This window comes from Salmo salar, chromosome ssa14, assembly GCF_905237065.1.
Source record: "Salmo salar chromosome ssa14, Ssal_v3.1, whole genome shotgun sequence".
Lineage (NCBI taxonomy): Eukaryota > Metazoa > Chordata > Actinopteri > Salmoniformes > Salmonidae > Salmo > Salmo salar.
In genome coordinates, this window is record NC_059455.1 from 91714665 (window position 1) to 91735807 (window position 21143).

Sequence of the window (21143 nt, forward strand, 5' to 3'; positions counted from 1 at the left end):
ATAGCAGCAACATATGGTGTGTGTGTGTGTGTTAGGAGAGAGTCATGTGGATAGAGGAACGGCAGATAGTGCTGATGACTGGGAACTCTCCCCCCAGTGATGAACTGGTCTGTCCGAACCACGCATGAACAAGGGAATCTATTTTCGGAGAGCCTGTTTCTGTCCTGCCCTTGATTTTGGTGCAGGGCATGTGATGTCCATAGCCTCTACGTCGCAAAACTCCCTGATCTTCTCAAAAAGATACGTTTGTTTAGCTGTGTCCAGTCCAGGTGCTGCTTGTACAGGCAGACCATCAATGGGAGGAAGGATGTCAGCGTTGCGCAGCAGCTGAAACCTGGTCCTGACTGAGTCTGAACGCTCCTTGGAGACAACACCACCAGGCTCCAGAGCATCGAAGCTGTAAAACAGGAAATAACAAAAGAAATGGAGAAGACATTACAACCTTGCATAACATCAGTTCACCTCCCAAGTGTAGATAAGAAGAATAACCTCATACAATGCAATGAACATGACATTCATCTGATACTGCTGGTACTGTCTGATTTGTGGCAGCTGCCTGAAGTACCAGCCATAGCTTTCTACCAGCACCGAACCATTGTCCAGTCCAACCAGCTGTGAGATGTTGACCCCTGTCACAGTGCTGTCCTTCACAACACCAGCAATCTCAGACAAAGTGTTCACTCTGGTCTTCCTGAAGCGCTGATTGATGAGGGCGAAGCACAGGTCGGTGGCAAACTTGGTGTGACCTGTGATCAGGAAGTCTAGACTATGGTGGAGCTTGTGCATGGTCCACCAGGCACAATACCAGAGCACAAACTTGTTCTACTTTTGGCCACTGCAGTTGTCTGATTTCAGGTGCACACGTGTTTCCACAACTCCGTAGCGGGTGAAGAAATGGTGCATGTAGTTGATGACATCGCTGCTGCCTTTGCTTGATGTGACATGCCTTCATCAATCAAGTAGTTGACTTGATGTGGTATTCCTTCACAGCAGACGCCTAAACAAGCCACACTTGCGAGGAGTTAAAAGGTACATTGGACCTGGCTGCATAGGGTCAGAAGGAAAGTGCACCTGCAAACAACCTAATAACACTAAGATAAATGAAAATGAATTTTCACCCCTGTCAGTCTTTATTTAACCTTTATTTTACTAGGTCTTTACACAGCTCAGTGAAAGACATTTGCCTGCATCCCATATATTTTGTGTCTTTATCTATCCATCTATGTCCTTAATCAGTATAAAGGGGGACATGTTGCTTACTTGTTGAGCAAAGTCAAAGCTGTAATGTATCCTGATGTCTTTGCTTGCTGGTTCAGTAGGGCCTCCAGAGACAACTACAGGTCTTGACAGGTGGTCTTGCAGTCAGCAACCATCTTCTGGTAGACAGACCGCTCACTCTGAGCAAGTGCTTGCTTTGGCCAGTTCTCTTTTTGATGGGAGGCATTAGTCCATTCTCCTTGTATGACTGGTGGAGGAGAGTCAGGTGTGTTCTACTGATGCTGAAAGACACATTCCAGGTACAAATATTTTGGCGTTATTATACAATAGATGGCCGTAGTCAGCGTCAGACACGCCTGGTTAACTTAATGGGTAATTTATCATCTGGCGAGGTGAAGTCTTTTGTTTTAGACATGCAAGCTAAACAATGAACCATAATCCTAACAACTTTCTGACAAAATAAGAAACGTATAATATCTGAAACTGTAGCTAGACTCTTACCCGTATACATTGAGCGTTTCACGGCAGACTGCAGCCCCTTTCGTTAAATAAGACGTCCTGTGTCGTTAACATTTTATTTGTGTAGTTTGCTTGGCCCGTTGTGTCAAGTCTCTCTCGTTCACATGGTCTGCTTCATTTTCAGCGTCAGAGAGCGCCAGCATGGTACGATCGTCGTCCTAAAAGTAGTCAATCACAATTACTTTTCCCCCACTGACCTTTGTCAATAGCGCTTGAAATTCAGGGCAGCAATGTTGTTGAGAGCGGTAGCAACACATTTGCAGTTCTCCATGGCTAACGTTATATCTTTAGAAAAAAAAATAAGCTATCTGAGAAATCCGAAACTCATCGTATGAACATTAACAGAATACTAGAAATTTTCTTGGCTAAAACTAGCTAAAAAAGGGGCATTAAATAATTAGAAATGCTATTACTTCAATTAAACAATAAAAAAATCTAACTAAACAAAAGGCTTTACACGAAAGCAAAACATTAGATTATGTCAGCAGAGTAAGCCAGAAATAATCAGACACCCATTTTTCAAGCTAGCATATAGTGTCACATAAACCCAAACCACAGCTAAATGCAGCACTAACATTGATGATCTTCATCAGATGACAATCCTAGGACATTATGTTATACAATACATGCATGTTTTGTTCAATCAAGTTCATATTTATATCAAAAACCAGCTTTTTACATTAGCATGTGACGTTCAGAACTAGCATACCCCCTGCAAAATTCCGGTGAATTTACTAAATTACTCACGATAAACGTTCACAAAAAACATAATTATTTTAAGAATTATAGATACAGAACTCCTCTATGCACTCGCTATGTCCGATTTTAAAATAGCTTTTCGGTGAAAGCACATTTTGCAATATTCTAAGTAGATAGCCCGGCATCACAGGGCTAGCTATTTAGACACCCACCAAGTTTAGCCCTCACCAAAGTCAGATTTACTATAAGAAAAATGTTATTACCTTTGCTGTTCTTCATCAGAATGCACTCCCAGGACTTCTACTTCAATAACAAATGTTGGTTTGGTTCAAAATAATCCATAGTTATGTTCAAATATCCTCTGTTTTGTTTGTGCGTTCAAGACACTATCCGAAGTGTAAAGAAGGGTGACGCGCACGACGCATTTCGTGACAAAAAAATTCTAAATATTCCATTACCGTACTTCGAAGCATGTCAACCGCTGTTTAAAATCAATTTTTATGCAATTTTTCTCTTAAAAAAGCGATAATATTCCGACCGGGAAACCGTGTTTACGTTCAAAGAGAGAGAAAATAAAAACATGGGGTCGCCTCGTGCACGTGCCTCAGTCTCATTGTCCTCTGATAGACCACTTACCAAAGGCGCTAATGTTTTTCAGCCTGGGGCTGCCTCGACATCATTCAGCTTTTTCCCGGGTTCTGAGAGCCTATGGGAGCCGTAGGAAGTGTCACGTTACAGCAAAGATCCCAAGTTTTCAATAAAAAGAGTCAAGAAGCCCAAGGAATGGTCAGAGAGGGCACTTCCTGTACAGAATCTTCTCAGGTTTTTGCCTGCCAAATGAGTTATGTTATCCTCTTGAGCATCTGATCCCGTTAGCGGGATCAAAATCCAGCGAAAAATCATATCGCCAATTAGCATTAAAAAATTATCATAATTTTTTACAAAAATAAAAAATATATATTTTTTTTTTTTATAGATACACCTCTCCTGAATCGACCCACGTCGTCCGATTTCAAAAAGGTTTTACAGGAAAAGCAAATCATTAGATTATATTAGATGAGTCCATCGTAAAAAGCAGCTTCATAGCCATTTTCCGACCAACCACTTCCATCACATATTATCAATAAACAGCTAAATGTAGCACTAACCTTTTACAAACTTCATCAGATGGCACCCCTAGGACATCATGTTATACAATGCATGCATTCTTTTGTTCAATAAAGGTCATATTTATATATAAAAACAGCATTTTACATCTCTGTCTGACGTTGACTACCTAATTTCCCCTCAAAAGCGTCCCGGTAAACAATGCTACGTTTCAATAAATTGCTATACTATAACGATTTTTTAAATGTATATTGTCAATCTAACATTTATAGATGAATATCTCTTGAGAACACCCGTCATACCAGATTTTAAATTAACTTTACTGGGTAATCACACTTTGCGATAAAAGGAGATGCGATACTCAGAAAATCAGCTAATATACAGTGCTCGGCGCCATCTTGGATGCAACAGTATGAACCATCTCATCTTCAATAATATTGTCAATAATCGCCTACCTTTAGTTGTCTTCATCAGAAAGCATCCCAGGTCCACAACAGATGTATTTTCGGTCAAAAAGTCCATACTTCACGTTCCATTAGCCTGATGTTGGTAGCGCGTCCTATGGCTCTCTCCAAACGCAGCTCTGCACTTCATACTGAAAGCAATCCTCGCGCATGTAGGTTCGTTCAAACATGTCAAACGTTGTATAAAATAAATGTTCAGGGCCTCTAACACCAAGAGAGCCAATAAGATTCGAGGGGATGATTTCATTGCCTTTAAAACCGTTTCCAAAGGTGGGGGCAGACATGGCCGCCGGCGTCATAATGGTGATGGCCCATCCCCTGTGACCAATTTCAAACTCCTGTCATTCACTGAGTTTTGACTCTATAAGGCTCAAACCACTGTGAAAGGACTGGCGACATCTAGTGGAAGCAATAGGAAGTGCCAAAATATTCCTAAACCCCTGTGTTTTTCAATGGGATAGGTTTAAACTCAATACAACACATCAGGTATCCACTTCCTGTCAGAAAATGTCTCAGGGTTTTGCCTGCCAAATGAGTTCTGTTATACTCACAGACACCATTCAAACAGTTTTAGAAACTTTAGAGTGTTTTCTATCCATATATAATAAGTATATGCATGCCCTATCTTCTGAGTTTGATTAGTAGGCCGTTGAAAATGGGAACGATTTTTTTTCAAAATGCGCTGTGGCGCCCCCTATCCTAGGGTATCCTCAAGAGGTTAAACTCACAGACACCATTCAAACAGTTTTAGAAACTTTAGGGTGTTTTCTATCCAAAGCCAATAATTATATGCATATTCTAGTTTCTGGGCAGTAGTAATAACCAGATTAAATCGGGTAAGTTTTTTTTATCCGGCCGTGCAAATACTGCCCCCTACCCTCAACAGGTTAACCTCTATGGGCTAGGTGGGACGCAGGCGTCCCCCCCGTGGTGCACTCCATCAACAGCAGGTGCATTTCAAGAGCGGCAAATTTGAATCCAAATAAATGTCAAAATTCAAATTTTTCAAACATACAACTATTTTACACCCTTTGAAAGATAAACATCTCCTTAATCCAACCACGTTTTACGATTTCAAAAAGGTTTTACGGCGAAAGCATAAATTTAGAGTATGTTAGGACAGTACATTTACAAGAGTTGTGTGTAATGTTTTGTCAATTCAAAGACAGGGTCACCAAAACCATAAAACCAGCTAAAATGATGCACTAACCTTTTACAATCTCCATCAGATGACACTCCTAGGACATTATGTTAGACAATGCATGCATTTTTAGTTCTATCAAGTTCATATTTATATCCAAAAACAGCGTTTTACTATGGCATCGATGTTGAGGAAATCGTTTCCCTCCAATAACCGGCAGTCAAGTCAGCATCACAAATTAAATAATTAAAATTAGAAAACATTGGTAAAATATTATATTGTCATTTAAAGAATTATAGATTTACATCTCTTGAACGCAATCAACTTGCCAGATTTAAAAATAACCTTACTGGGAAATCACACTTTGCAATAATCTGAGCACTGCACCCAGAAAAATACGCGTTGCGATACAGACTAGTCGTCATGTTGGGGAGATCTAAAATCGAAAATACTATGTAAATAATCCATTACCTTTGATTCTCTTCATCAGATGTCACTTCCAGGTATCACAGGTTCATAACGAATGTAGTTTTGTTCAAAAAAGCTCATCATTTATGTCCAAAAATCTCCGTCTTGTTAGCACATGATCTAAGCCCGCCGGACTTCACTTCATGAACGAGGGGAAAAAATATATTTACGTTCGTTCAAACATGTCAAACGTTGTATAGCATAAATCATTAGGGCCTTTTTTAACCAGAACATGAATAATATTCAAGGTGGACGAATGCATACTCTTTTATAACGTATTGGAACGAGGGTACCCAACATGAACTCGCACGCCAGGTGTCTAATGGGCCATCATCGTTCCATGGCTCTTGTTCGGTCAGATCTCCCCTCCAGAAGACTCAAAACACTTTGTAAAGGCTGGTGACATCTAGTGGAAGCAATAGGAAGTGCCAAAATATTCCTCAGCCCCTGTGTTTTTCAATGGCATAGGTTTAAAGGTAATACAACACATCAGGTATCCACTTCCTGTCAGAAAATGTCTCAGGGTTTTGCCTGCCAAATGAGTTCTGTTATACTCACAGACACCATTCAAACAGTTTTAGAAACTTTAGAGTGTTTTCTATCCATATATAATAAGTATATGCATATTCTAGTTACTGGGTAGGATTAGTAACCAGATTAAATCGGGTACATTTTTTTATCCAGCCGTGCAAATACTGCCCCCTAGCCCTAACAGGTTAACAATAGATTTGTGGAGTGGTTGAGAAACGAGTTTTGACTCCAACCTAAGTGTATGTAAATTTCCGACTTCAGCTGTATGTGCTTTGGGTCGTTGTCCTGGTGCATCACCCAACTTCTGTTGAGCTTCCATTGGCAGACAGCCTAACATTCTCTTGCAAAATGTCTTGATAAACTTGGGAATTCATTTTTCCGTCTGATAGCAAGCTGTCCAGGCCCTGAGGCAGCAAAGCAGCCAAACCATGATGCTCCCTCCACCATACTTTACAGTGAGGTTTTGATGTTGGTGTGATGTGCCTTTTTTTCTCCACACATAGTGTTGTGTTCCTTCCAAACAACTCAACTATAGCTTCATCTGTCCACAGAATATTTTGGAACATCCAGGTGCACGTTTGCACACTTCAGACGTGTAGCAATGTTTTTTTTGGGCAGCAGTGGCTTCTTCCGTGGTGTCCTCCCATGAACACCATTCTTGTTTAGTGTTTTTTACCTGTTGTAGACTCATCAACAGAGATGTTAGCATGTTCCAGAGATTTCTGTAAGTCTTTAGCTGACACTCTAGGATTCTTCTTAACCTCATTGAGCATTCTGCGCTGTGCTCTTGCAGTCATCTTTGCAGGATGGCCACTCCTAGGGAGAGTAGCAACAGTACTGAACTTTCTCCATTTATAGACAATTTATCTTACCGTAGACTGATAAACGTCAAGGCTTTTAGAGACACTTTTGTAACCCTTTCCAGCTTTATGCATGTCAACAGTTCTTAATCTTAGGTCTTCTGAGATCTATTTTGTTGGAGGCATGGTTCACATCAGGCAATGCTTCTTGTGAATAGGAAACTCAAATTTTGTGAGTGTTTTTATAGGGCAGGGCAGCTCTAACCAACATCTCCAATCTCTTCTCATTGATTGGACTCCAGGTTAGCTGACTCCTGACTCCAATTAGCTGTTGGAGAAGTCATTAGCCTAGGGGTTCACATACTTTTTCCAACCTACACTGTGAATGTTTAAATGATGTATTCAATATAGACAAGAAAAGTACAATTTGTGTTATTAGTTTAAGCACACTGTTTGTCTATTGTTGTGACTTCGATGATCAAATTTGATGACCAATTTATGCAGAAATCCCGGTAATTCCAAAGGGTTCACATACTTTTTCTTGCCACTGTATGTTCCAGGTAGCCTCTGAGAATAACATTGTATACACGGTGACTGAGTTTGTCAGGAAGTGTATAGGGGATGTTCCCACTGTGACTATTTAATATCTACCCAAACCAGAAACCGTGGATAGATGGCAGCATTCGGGCTAAACTGAAAGTGCAAACCACCGCATTTTAACCACGGCAAGGTAACTGGGAATATGGTTGAATACAAACAGTGTAGTTATTCCCTCCGTAAGACAATCAAACAGGCAAAATGTCAGTACAGAGACAAAGTGCAGTCGCAATTCAACGGCTCAGACACGAGACGTATGTGGCAGAGTCTACAGACAATCACTGATGACAAAGGATAAACCAGCCATGTCGCGGACACTGTCTTGCTCCCAGACAAGCTAAACACCTTCTTCGCCCGCTTTGAGGATAACACAGTGCCATCAACGCTCCCAAGGACTGTGGGCTCTCGTTCTCCGTGGCCGACGTTAGACATTTAAGCGTGTTAGGCCTCGCAAGGCTGCCGGCCCAGACAAAATCCCTAGCCGCGTCCTCAGAACATGTGCAGACCGGCTGGCTGGTGTATTTACGGACATATTCAATCTCTCCCTATCACAGTCTGCTGTCCTCACTTGCTTCAAGACATCCACCATTGTTCCTGTACCCAAGAAAGCGAAGGTAACTGAGCTAAATGACTATCGCCCCGTAGCACTCACTCCCGTCATCATGAAGTGCTTTGAGAGGCTCTTAAGGATCGGACCCTTTTTCTTTCAATGTTCGCCTAAAATGACAAATCTAACTGCCTGTAGCTCAGGACCTGAAGCCAGGATTTGCATTTTCTTGGTACCATTTGAAAGGAAACACTTTGAAGTTTGTGTAAATGTGCAAGGAATGTAGGAAAATATAACACATTACATCTGGTAACAGATAATACAAAGAAAAAAACATGTTTTTTTTTTGTATATATATTTTTTTGTACCATCTTTGAAATGCAAGAAAAAGGCCATAATGTATTATTCCAGCCCAGGTGGAATTTAGATATTGGCTGCAGTTTGGCCGGGCGGCCAGCTCTAGGAAGAGTCTTGGTGGTTCCTAACGTATTCGATTTAAGAATGATGGAGGTCACGGTGTTCTTGGGGACCTTCAATGTTGCAGACATTTTTTGGTACCCTTCCCCAGATCTGTGCCTCGACACAATCCTGTCTCTGAGCTCTACGGACAATTCCTTCGACCTCATGGCTTGGTTTTTGCTCTGACATGCACTATCAACTGTGGGACATTTTATATAGACTGATCTGGGCTTCAAATCATGTCCAATCAGTTGAATTTACCACAGGTGGACTCCCAAGTTGTAGAAACATCTCAAGGATGATCATTGGAAACAGGATGCAACTGAGTTCAATTTCGAGGTTCATTGCAAAAGATCTGAATACTTATTTAAATAATGTATTTCTAAAAACTAGTTTTCGCTTCGTCATTATGGGGTATTGTGTGTAGATTGAGGGGAAAAAATACATAATTTTATCCGTTTTAGAACAAGGCTGTAATGTACCAAAATGTGGAATAAGTGAAGGGGTCTGAATACTTTCTGAATTCACTGTAGGTACATATTAGGAGCAATGCACGTAGACACTTCCCAGGTGACATTTTGTCTGTTGAATGGCCTGACAGGTGGTGTCCAGTTCCGTGGTGTCCAGTTCCGTGGTGTCCAGTTCCGTGGTCTCCAGTTCCGTGGTGTCCAGTTCCGTGGTGTCTCTGTCTATAGTAACTGCCAGAGGGGAGGACTGATGGTCCAGTTCCGTGGTGTCTCTGTCTATAGTAACTGCCAGAGGGGAGGACTGATGGTCCAGTTCCGTGGTGTCTCTGTCTATAGTAACTGCCAGAGGGGAGGACTGATGGTCCAGTTCCGTGGTGTCTCTGTCTATAGTAACTGCCAGAGGGGAGGACTGATGGTGGATTGGACCTATCGAGGCCTGGCCTGCTTCTTAGTGCCCTGCTGGGATTCCGAGTTATTTTTTTTTCTTCACCTCACACAGACATGTCAACAAAGTATATTTTTTATTTTATTTTTTACATCCATTCAAATTATATAATAGTTCCTCACAGAATTAAAGATTTTTCCAACACTCTCCCCCTCAATTTCAGCTTCATACTATTGCATAGCTGTCCCCTTCATACTTTCCTTGCCAATTAATTATCTTACAGCCTACTTTCAGGAAAGCCTAGTTTAATAATTTTAAAAAAAATACGTTTTTAGGAAAGGATAAATATTTACTTGTCTGACATACGCTGGTGGCTTTGATTTGACGGGTGTTTTTACAGGATGTCCTTGTTTCATTCGCTGATTCTCTATAGGCCAATATGTCCATTCAGAAAGTTTCCTAAAGTAGCCTGTCTGGTCTCTCTCTCTTTCAATAAGAATGAAACGCACCTGTCGTGATTTAGTCTTGTAAAAGGCCTGTTTTCCGAAGGCTATATTAGTTCTTTCATTACGGCATCCTCTCTTTTGACCAAAATATGTCAATGTCGCTGCCATCGAATGACCGCAGCAGCAGGGTTTGGGACGTTATGACCGCAGCAGCAGGGTTTGGGACGTTATGACCGCAGCAGCAGGGTTTGGGACGTTATGACCGCAGCAGCAGGGTTTGGGACGTTATGACCGCAGCAGCAGGGTTTGGGACGAATGACCGCAGCAGCAGGGTTTGGGACGTTATGACCGCAGCAGCAGGGTTTGGGACGTTATGACCGCAGCAGCAGGGGTTTTGGGACGTTATGACCGCAGCAGCAGGGTTTGGGACGTTATGACCGCAGCAGCAGGGTTTGGGACGTTATGACCGCAGCAGCAGGGTTTGGGACGTTATGACCGCAGCAGCAGGGTTTGGGACGTTATGACCGCAGCAGCAGGGTTTGGGACGTTATGACCGCAGCAGCAGGGTTTGGGACGTTATGACCGCAGCAGCAGGGTTTGGGACGTTATGACCGCAGCAGCAGGGTTTGGGACGTTATGACCGCAGCAGCAGGGTTTGGGACGTTATGACCGCAGCAGCAGGGTTTGGGACGTAATGACCGCAGCAGCAGGGTTTGGGACGTTATGACCGCAGCAGCAGGGTTTGGGACGTTATGTGAATATTTAGTGGGAAGTGGGAGAAAAACCCCATCCGACTTCGTTTGAATGGTTATGTGCGTCGGATCTGTATGATAACATTTTTACATGCAGAAAAGCAATCAGTCTCGGACAAGGTAGGCACATGTCTGGATTTGGACTCCGTTGTTGTTGTCGATACGAAGATGGGACAGATCCTCTCCAACTTGGCATTTCTTCATTTTTTAATTTTTTATTTTAAGATTTATAAGTAAAGCCTGAACAACCATAATGCCATAAGAACTGTGTAATGGCTTGTTAAACACTTTCTTTTCTCTTAAAAAAAAAAATCATATCCATGTAAACAAGTGAACCAACAGAATCGTGACCTCTGCATTGGCCAATTAGAGTAACTTCCAATTCCAACACCGTCACAGCCCTAGTATGGAAGAGGACACATGATGACAAGCTCATAGGTGTTCTCCACAATGAACCAGCACACCATGACACTCGTTGACAAGAAATACAATCAATTTACTGTGCCTTCACATGTGATTGGAGAGGAGCATTCCTATGTCAATGTAATCCTGAATCTCCCAGAACTGAGGATTGGCCACTAGCCTTTCGCTCGCTCGCTCTCTCTCTTTGCAGCAGAGGTTCACCCCATGCTCATTCACATAGCACTACGCCCAGTTCGTATGCACCACACAGGAGCACGCACGCTCCACAGCAGCCACTGTAATATTGCACAATGCCTTTTCTGCATTCTCTGAATGTTTTAGAGCTGCAGATGTTTGCGATTTACTAAACCTACCCCACTGAACTAAAGCCTGAGATGGCTTGGTCTCCAGTCCTTAGACATGGTCCAACCCACTTCCTCTGGTTAGGATGGATGGACTGACTGTTGACCCGGATGGATGGATGGACTGGCAATTGACCAGGAAGTTTGGATGGACTGACAGTTGACCTGGATGGATGGATGTATGGATGGATGGATGGACTGACAGTTGACCAGGCAGTTTGGATGGATGGATGGATGGATGGGTGGATGGACTGACAGTTGACCAGGCAGTTTGGATGGACTGGCAGTTGACCCGGATGGATGGATGGATGGACTGACAGTTGACCAGGCAGTTTGGATGGATGGATGGATGGATGGACTGACAGTTGACCAGGCAGTTTGGATGGATGGATGGATGGACTGGCAGTTGACCCGAGGATGGATGGATGGATGGATGGACTGGCAGTTGACCCGGATGGATGGATGGATGGATGGATGGATGGATGGATGGATGGATGGACTGGCAGTTGACCAGGCAGTTTGGATTAGAGGTCGACCGATTAATCGGAATGGCCGATTTCAAGTTTTCATAACAATCGGAAATCGGTATTTTTGGACACCGATTTGCCCGATTTTATTATAATTTTTTTACACCTTTATTTAACTAGGCGAGTCAGTTAAGAACACATTCTCATTTTCAATGACGGCCTAGAAACGGTGGGTTAACTGCCTTGTTCAGGGGCAGAACGACAGATTTTTACCTTGTCAGCTTGGGGATTCAATCTTGCAACCTTACGGTTAACTAGTCCAACGCTCTAACCACCTGCCTTACATTGCACTCCACGAGGAGCCTGCCTGTTACGCGAATGCAGTAAGAAGCCAAGGTAAGTTGCTAGCTAGCATTAAACTTATCTTATAAAAAACAATCAATCAATCATAATCACTAGTTAACTACACATGGTTGATGATATTACTAGTTTATCTAGCGTGTCCTGCGTTGCATATAATCGATGCTGTGCGCATTCGCGAAAAAGGACTGTCGTTGCTCCGACGTGTACCTAACCATAAACATCAATGTCTTTCTTAAAATCAATACACAAGTATATATTTTTAAACTTGCATATTTAGCTAAAAGAAATCCAGGTTAGCAGGCAATATCAACCAGGTGAAATTGTGTCATTTTGCGTTCATTGCACTTAGAGTAAGGGTATATGCAACAGTTTGGGCCGCCTGGCTCGTTGCGAACTAATTAGCCCGAATTTTACGTAATTATGACATAACATTGAAGGTTGTGCAATGTAACAGCAGTATTTAGACTTATGGATGCCACCCGTTATATAAAATACGGAACGGTTCCGTATTTCACTGAAAGAATAAACGTTTTGTTTTCGAGATGATAGTTTCCGGATTCGACCATATTAATGACCTAAGGCTCGTATTTCTGTGTGTTATTATGTTATAATTAAGTCTATGATTTGATAGAGCAGTCTGACTGAGCGGTGGTAGGCAGCAGCAGGCTCGTAAGCATTCATTCAAACAGCACTTTACTGCGTTTGCCAGCAGCTCTTCGCTGTGCTTCAAGCATTGCTCTGTTTATGACTTCAAGCCTATCAACTTCCGAGATTAGGCTGGTGTAACCGATGTGAAATGGCTAGCTAGTTAGCGGGTGCGCGCTAATAGCGTTTCAAACGTCACTCGCTCTGAGACTTGGAGTAGTTGTTCCCCTTGCTCTACATGGGTAACACTGCTTCGAGGGTGGCTGTTGTCGATGTGTTCCTGGTTTGAGCCCAGGTAGGAGCGAGGAGAGGGACGGAAGCAATACTGTTACACTGGCAATACTAAAGTGCCTATAAGAACATCCAATAGTCAAAGGTATATGAAATACAAATCTTAGAGAGAAATAGTCCTATAATTACTATAATAACTACAACCTAAAACTTCTTACCTGGGAATATTGAAGACTCATGTTAAAAGGAACCACCAGCTTTCATATGTTCTCATGTTCTGAGCAAGGAACTTAAACGTTAGCTTTTTTACATGGCACATATTGCACTTTTACTTTCTTCTCCAACACTTCTCCAGCATTATTTAAACCAAATTGAACATGTTTCATTATTTATTTGAGGCTAAATTGATTTTATTGATGTATTATATTAAGTTAAAATAAGTGTTCATTCAGTATTGTTGTAATTGTCATTATTATGGATGGATGGATGGATAGATGGGTGGGTGGATGGATGGATGGGTGGGTGGATGGATGTATTGACAGTTGACCAGGCAGTTTGGGTGGATGGATGAATAGATGGACGGACGAACTGACCAGGCAGTTTGGGTGAATGGATAGATGGACTGACTGTTGACCTGGATGGATGGATGGATGGATGGGTGGGTGGGTGGGTGGATGGATGGACTGACTGTTGACCTGGGTGGATGGATGTATTGACGAACTGACCAGGCAGTTTGGATGGATGGATGAATAGATGGACGGACGAACTGACCAGGCAGTTTGGGTGGATGGATGAATAGATGGACGGACGAACTGACCAGGCAGTTTGGATGGATGGATGAATAGATGGACGGACGAACTGACCAGGCAGTTTGGGTGGATGGATGAATAGATGGACGGACGAACTGACCAGGCAGTTTGGGTGGATGGATGAATAGATAGACGGACGAACTGACCAGGCAGTTTTAGCCAGACTACATGGCTGACAGTCGATGTGTGTTTTATAGTATCAGAGGGGCCTGAGAATACCTGAGTGGACATATGGTCCTTCTCTCCTTCCTCTCCTCTCTCCGCTCCCCCTCTCCCCCTCCTCTCCACCTCTCCTCCCCTCCCCCCAAATTACCTTCGTCCAAAATCCAATGACCGTCACAGCCCTCGTCATGATGCCTTTGTTCTTAATACTCCCCAAGAGCATTATCTAAGACATACAACTCCCGGCCTCATTCTGTCTCTCTCCCTCTTTCTCTCTCTCAATTTCAATTCAAGGGTTTTATTGGCATGGGAAACATATGTTAACATTGCCAAAGCAAGTGAAGTAGATAATAAACAAAAGTGAAATAAACAAAAAATGAACAGTAAAAATTACACTGACAGAAGTTCCAAAAGAATAAAGACATTTCAAATGTCATATTATGTCTCTATACAGTGTTGTAATGATGTGCAAATGGTTAAAGTATAAAAGTAAAAATAAATAAATATAAATAAATATGGGTTGTATTTACAATGGTGATTGTTCTTCACTGGTTGCCCTTTTCTTGTGGCAACAGGTCACAAATATTGCTGCTGTGATGAGTCACTGGTATTTCATCCAGTAGATATGGGAGTTTATCAAAATTGGGTTTGTTTTTGAATTCTGTGTAATCTGAGTGAAATATGTGTCTCTAATATGGTCATACATTGGGCAGGAAGTTAGGAAGTGCAGCTCAGTTTCCACCTCATTTTGTGGGCAGTGTGCACATAGCCTGTCTTCTCTTGAGAGCCAGGTCTGCCTACGGCGGCCTTTCTCAATAGCAAGGCTATGATCACTGAGTCTGTACATAGTCAAAGCTTTCCTTCAATTTGGGTCAGTCACAGTGGTCAGGTATTCTGCCACTTTGTACAGTTTAGGGCCAAATAGCATTCTACTTTGCTCTGTTATTTTTGTAATTACTTGACACATTGGAAAGAATTTATCTTTTTGTTTTCTCATGATCTGGTTGAGCCTAATTGTGGTGCTGTCCTGGGGCTCTGTGGGGTCTGTTTGTGTTTGTGAACAGAGCCCCAGGACCAGCTTGCTAAGGGGGCTCTTCTCCAGGTTTATCTCTCTGTAGGTGATGGCTTTGTTATGGAAGGTGTGGGAATCACTTCCTTTTAGGTGGTTGTAGAATTTAACGGCACTTTTCTGGATTTTGATAATTAGTGGGTATCGGCCTAATTCTGCTCTTCATTATTTGGTGTTCTACGTTGTACACGGAGGATATTTTTGCAGAATTCAGCATGCAGAGTCTCAATTTGGTGTTTGTCCTATTTTGTGACTTCTTGGTTGGTGAGCGGACCCCAGACCTCACAACCATAAAGGGCAATGGGTTCTATAACTGATTCAAGGATTTTTAGCCAGATCCTAATTGGTATGTCGAATTTTATGTTCCTTTTGATGGCATAGAAGGCACTTCTTGCCTTGTCTCTCAGCTCGTTCACATCTTTGTGGAAGTTACCTGTGGTGCTGATGTTTAGGCCGAGGTATGTATAGTTGTTTGTGTGCTCTAGGACGACGGTGTCTAGATGGAATTTGTGTTTGTTGTCCTGGCAACTGGACCTTTTTTGAAACACTGTTATTTTGTTCTTATTAAGATTTACTATCAGGGCCCAGGTCTGTCAGGGCCCAGGTCTGTCAGGGCCCAGGTCTGTCAGGATCTGTGCAATAGATCTAGGTGCTGCTGTCGGCCTCTCTGTTTGTGGTTACCATTTGCTCCCCTCGTCTCTGTCTCTCTGTCTCTCTGTCTCTCTGTCTCTCTGTCTCTCTGTCTCTCTCTCTCTCTCTCTCTCTCTCTCTGTCTGGTTACCTGGCTCCCCTCTCTCTCTCTCTCTCTCTCTCTGTCTGGTTACCTGGCTCTCTCTCTCTCTCTCGCTCTCTCTCGCTCTCTCTCTCTCTCTCTCTCTCTCTCTCTCTGGTTACCTGGCTCCCCTCTCTCTCTCTCTCTCTCTCTCTGTCTGGTTACCTGGCTCCTCTCTCTCTCTCTCTCTCTCTCTCTCTGTCTGGTTACCTGGCTCCTCTCTCTCTCTCTCTCTCTCTCTCTCTCTCTCTCTCTGGTTACCTGGCTCCCTCCTCTCTCTCTCTCTCTCTCTCTCTCTCTCTCTCTGTCTGGTTACCTGGCTCCTCTCTCTCTCTCTCTCTCTCTCTCTCTCTCTCTCTCTGTCTGGTTACCTGGCTCCCCTCTCTCTCTCTCTCTCTCTCTCTCTCTCTCTCTCTCTGGACTGCTCCCTCTCTCTCTCTCTCTCTCTCTCTCTCTCTCTCTCTCGTTACCTGGCTCCCTCTCTCTCTCTCTCTCTCTCTGCTCTCTCTCTCTCTCTCTGTCTGCTCTCGCTCTCTCTCGCTCTCTCTCGCTCTCTCTCGCTCTCTCTCGCTCTCTCTCGCTCTCTCTCGCTCTCTCTCGCTCTCTCGCTCTCTGGTTACCTGGCTCCCCTCTCGCTCTCTCTCGCTCTCTCGCTCTCTCGCTCTCTGGTTACCTGGCTCCTCTCTCTCTCTCTCGCTCTCTCTCGCGCTCTCTCGCTCTCTCGCTCTCTCGCTCTCACTCTCTCTCTCTCTAAAATAGGAAGAACAGCTGTCTGGGACAGAGAACCATTTTTACTTCTTTGGAATGTTCTGCTTCCGTCATGGTCTGCCAACACAAGCATTCCAGACATAAAACTCTCTCCGTATGAGATCAGATCCCGATCTCTCTCACACACACGCAGGAAAACTAAGCCTCACAGAACTCTATAACCTTACTACTGTCTGTGTGTGTGAGTGATGCAGTACTAAGTCTTTCTCTTCTCTCTGCTCTATAGGTGGCGTTGTTGGGGATAGACATTACCGGGGCGTTCGTCGATCGCCTGGGGGAACACTTTAGAGGATACCTGGGAACAGGTGAGCTGCTGTTTCTGTCTCTCATCCTCTTCTGTAATCAGGCTGCAAATAGTCTGGCTAACTGTATCCCATCTAACCCCTTAACCACATCCCCCTACTGCCCTCATTGGCTGCTCCTGTCTGCCTTTTGGTGTGTGTTGTACTTGTTTAACACACACACACACACACACACACACACACACACACACACACACACACACACACACACACACACACACACACACACACACACACACACACACCGCCCTGCAGTGCAGCTCTAGGATGAGACCTTCTGTCAGATTCCAAAGGGGAACAAACAGTCTGACATCGCCTGATCCCAACTGTCTGAAAACCCTCCTCTCCTCCTCTCCTCTCCTCTCCTCCTCTCCACTCCTCCTCTCCACTCCTCCTCTCCACTCCTCCTCTCCACTCCTCCTCTCCACTCCTCCTCTCCTCCTCCTCCTCTCCACTCCTCCTCTCTACTCCTCCTCTCTACTCCTCCTCTCTACTCCTCCTCTCCACTCCTCTCCTCCTCTCCACTCCTCCTCTCTACTCCTCTCCTCCTCCTCCTCTCCACTCCTCCTCTCCACTCCTCCTCTCCTACTCCTCTCCACTCCTCCGCCTCTCCACTCCTCCGCCTCTCCACTCCTCCGCCTCTCCACTCCTCCTCCTCTCTACTCCTCCTCTCCACTCCTCTTCTCTGCTCCGCTCCTCCACTCCTCTCCACTCCTCCTCTCTACTCCTCCTCTCCACTCCTCCACTCGTCCCTCTCCTCTCCACTCCTCCACTCCTCCTCTCTACTTCTCCTCTCCTCTCCACTCCTCCTCTCCACTCCTCCTCTCCACTCCTCTCCACTCCTCCTCTCCACTCCTCCTCTCCACTCGTTTCTCTGTCGACACAGAGGGGGAGGAGATGAGATCATAGTGATTAATGAGTGTCATTCTTAATCTGCACATAATTAACTCTCTCCTCAGTGTGGTGTGTGTGTGTGTGTGTGTGTGTGTGTGTGTGTGTGTGTGTGTGACTGTTCTTCTCTCCCATCTGTTGTTGATGATCTCTGAGGCCATCTTGTTCTGCGAGGGGGTGTGTCCAGTATTGTGAGGAAGTGAAACAGCTGTTTATGAAGAGCTAGGATGCAAATAATACCACAATGACCTCACACATTCACATGTTTGTGTTTGATGACGACGTGTGTCTCTGCTACAATGCCCCCTGTCACTGTGTGTTGGACCTCTATTGTCCCTGTTGCCTAGGAACCCAGCTGTTGTGGTAGCAACAACCCAATCCCCCCCCCCCTCCCCGAAAACATCAGCTGGGGAGTGACAGGGTGATGTCATCCTACTGCAACCTTCCTCGCCCTCGGGGTGTGTGTGTGTGTGTGTGTGTGTGTGTGTGTGTGTGTGTGTGTGTGTGTGTGTGTGTGTGAGAGGTTCCAAGGACAAATCGGAGGATTATTTAAATCTGTAGCAGTGAAACTAGTGGCTACTAAGGAAGACCTGAAGTCAGTCTGCTTCCATCCAGACATCTGGACTCTACAGGGACATAGACCCACCGTCTCACCTCTGTACTACCAACGTTTCATTATGAAGTCCAGTATTGTAATATGCCATTTGACTGTGTGTCCCCTCCAGTCGTCCCAGCCCTGGTGGACAGGTTGGGGGACAGTAAGGACCAGGTCAGAGAACAGAGTCAAAATCTTATCCTTCGCTGTATGGAAGTGACCGCATCGCCTATGGTGAGAGACGCGCACGCACGCACGCACGCACGCACGCACGCACACACACACACACACACACACACACACACACACACACACACACACACACACACACACACACACACACACACACACACGCATTGGCACGTACGTTATACACACACACACATAAGCATTGGCACGTACATTATACACACACACACACACACACACACACTGCCTCACCCATGTTGAGAGAGATCCTGTCTCTTCCTGTAGTGCAGGGTTACTACATACAGTCTCAGCCCTGGAGGCCTGCCTCTCCTCCTCCTCCTCTCCCCCTCCTCCTCCTCTCCCCCTCCTCCTCTCCCCCTCCCCCTCCTCCTCCTCCTCCTCCCCCTCCTCCTCCTCATAGATCTGCTAACAGAACAGGCTGAGGTCGCGTCCTCACAGCCTGGTTATGTTACGTTATAACCAGATGACAACAAACTGCCTGTAATGTCGTGAGGATATTTCCCCAGCGGTGCCTGCTGGGTAAGGGAGTTCAGCACCTCAGAGAGAGAGAGCATCCAAACCCCCAGGCTCTACCTCCTATTCCACCAGGAATCCATCATTTACCACAGATTACTAGATTAATACAGACAGCATCAGGAATCCATCATTCACCACAGTTTACTAGATTAATACAGACAGCATCAGGAATCCATCATTCACCACAGATTACTAGATTAATACAGACAGCATCAGGAATCCATCATTCACCACAGTTTACTAGATTAATACAGACAGCATCAGGAATCCATCATTCACCACAGATTACTAGATTAATACAGACAGCATCAGGAATCCATCATTCACCACAGTTTACTAGATTAATACAGACAGCATCAGGAATCCATCATTCACCACAGTTTACTAGATTAATACAGACAGCATCAGGAATCCATCATTCACCACAGTTTACTAGATTAATACAGACAGCATCAGGAATCCATCATTCACCACAGTTTACTAGATTAATACAGACAGCATCAGGAATCCATCATTCACCACAGATTACTAGATTAATACAGACAGCATCAGGAATCCATCATTCACCACAGATTACTAAATTAATACAGACAGCATCAGGAATCCATCATTCACCACAGTTTACTAGATTAATACAGACAGCATCGGGAATCCATCATTCACCACAGATTACTAGATTAATACAGACAGCATCAGGAATCCATCATTCACCACAGTTTACTAGATTAATACAGACAGCATCAGGATAGCTGCTCCCTCTTCTGGACATAACCTGAACTGCAAATGAATGACAGTGCAATGAAACACACACACACACACACACACACACACACACACACACACACACACACACACCACAGACCGTAACCTCCTTTATAAGCAGTAATCTGCTGAGCCCCACGCAGTTTCCCTCCCACAGATTCCTTCAGTATGAACTGTCTCTCAGGGCTTTATTGGCATGGATAAACATATGTTAACATTGCCAAAAGCAAGTGAAGTAGATAATAAACAAAAGTGAAACAAACAATAAAAAATGAACAGTAAACATTACACTCACAAATGTTCCAAAAATAATAAAGACATTTCAAATGTCATATTGTCTATATACACTGTTGTAATGATGTGCAAATAGTTCAAGTACAAAAGGGAAAATAAATAAACATAAATATGGGTTGTATTTACAATGGTGTTTGTTCTTCACTGGTTGACCTTTTCTTGGGGCAACAGGTCACAAATATTGCTGCTGTGATGAGTCACTGTGGTATTTCACCCAGTAGATATGGGAGTTTATCAAAATAGTTGTGTTTTTTTTTCAAATCTTTGTAGATCTGTGTAATCTGAAGGAAATATGTGTCTCTAATATGGTCATACATTGGGCAGGAGGTTAGGAAGTGCAGCTCAGTTTCCACCTCATTTTGTGGGCAGTGTGCACATAGCCTGTCTTCTCTTGAGAGCCAGGTCTGCCTACGGCGGCCTTTCTCAATAGCAAGGCTATGCTCACTGAGTCTGTACATAGACAAAGATTTCCTTAAGTTTGGGTCAGTCACACTGGTCAGGTATTCTGCCACTGTGTACTCTCTGTTTAGGGCCAAATAACATTCTAGTTTGCTATGTTTTTTTGTTAATTCTTTCCAATGTGTCAAGTAATTATCTTTTTGTTTTCTCATGATTTGGTTGGGTCTAATTGTGTTGCTGTCCTGGGGCTCTGTGGGGTCTGTTTGTGTTTGTGAACAGAGCCCCAGGACTAGCTTGCTAAGGGGACTCTTCTCCAGGTTTATCTCTCTGTAGGTGATGGCTTTGATATGGAAGGTTTGGGAATCGCTTCCTTTTAGGTGGTTGTAGAATTTAACGGCTCTTTTCTAGATTTTGATAATTAGCGGGTATCGGCCTAATTCTGCTAAGGATATTTTTGCAGTATTCTGCATGCAGTCTCACTTGGGTGTTTGTCCCATTTTGTGAATTCTTGGTTTGGTGAGCGG

General features: G+C 43.9%; 1 protein-coding gene across 40 annotated transcripts in view; it reads left to right on the plus strand.

The window, feature by feature from the left end:
• The window catches only part of LOC106592465 (CLIP-associating protein 2), a 132009-nt gene that overhangs the window by 5123 nt on the left and 105743 nt on the right, over positions 1-21143 (plus strand). For all 40 annotated transcript variants that reach the window (XM_045694965.1, XM_045694968.1, XM_045694964.1 and 37 more), the window contains exons 2-3: positions 16877-16955; positions 18569-18672. In XM_045694965.1, coding sequence (XP_045550921.1) covers positions 16877-16955; positions 18569-18672 — 183 coding nt within the window. The remainder of the gene's footprint in view (positions 1-16876; positions 16956-18568; positions 18673-21143) is intronic.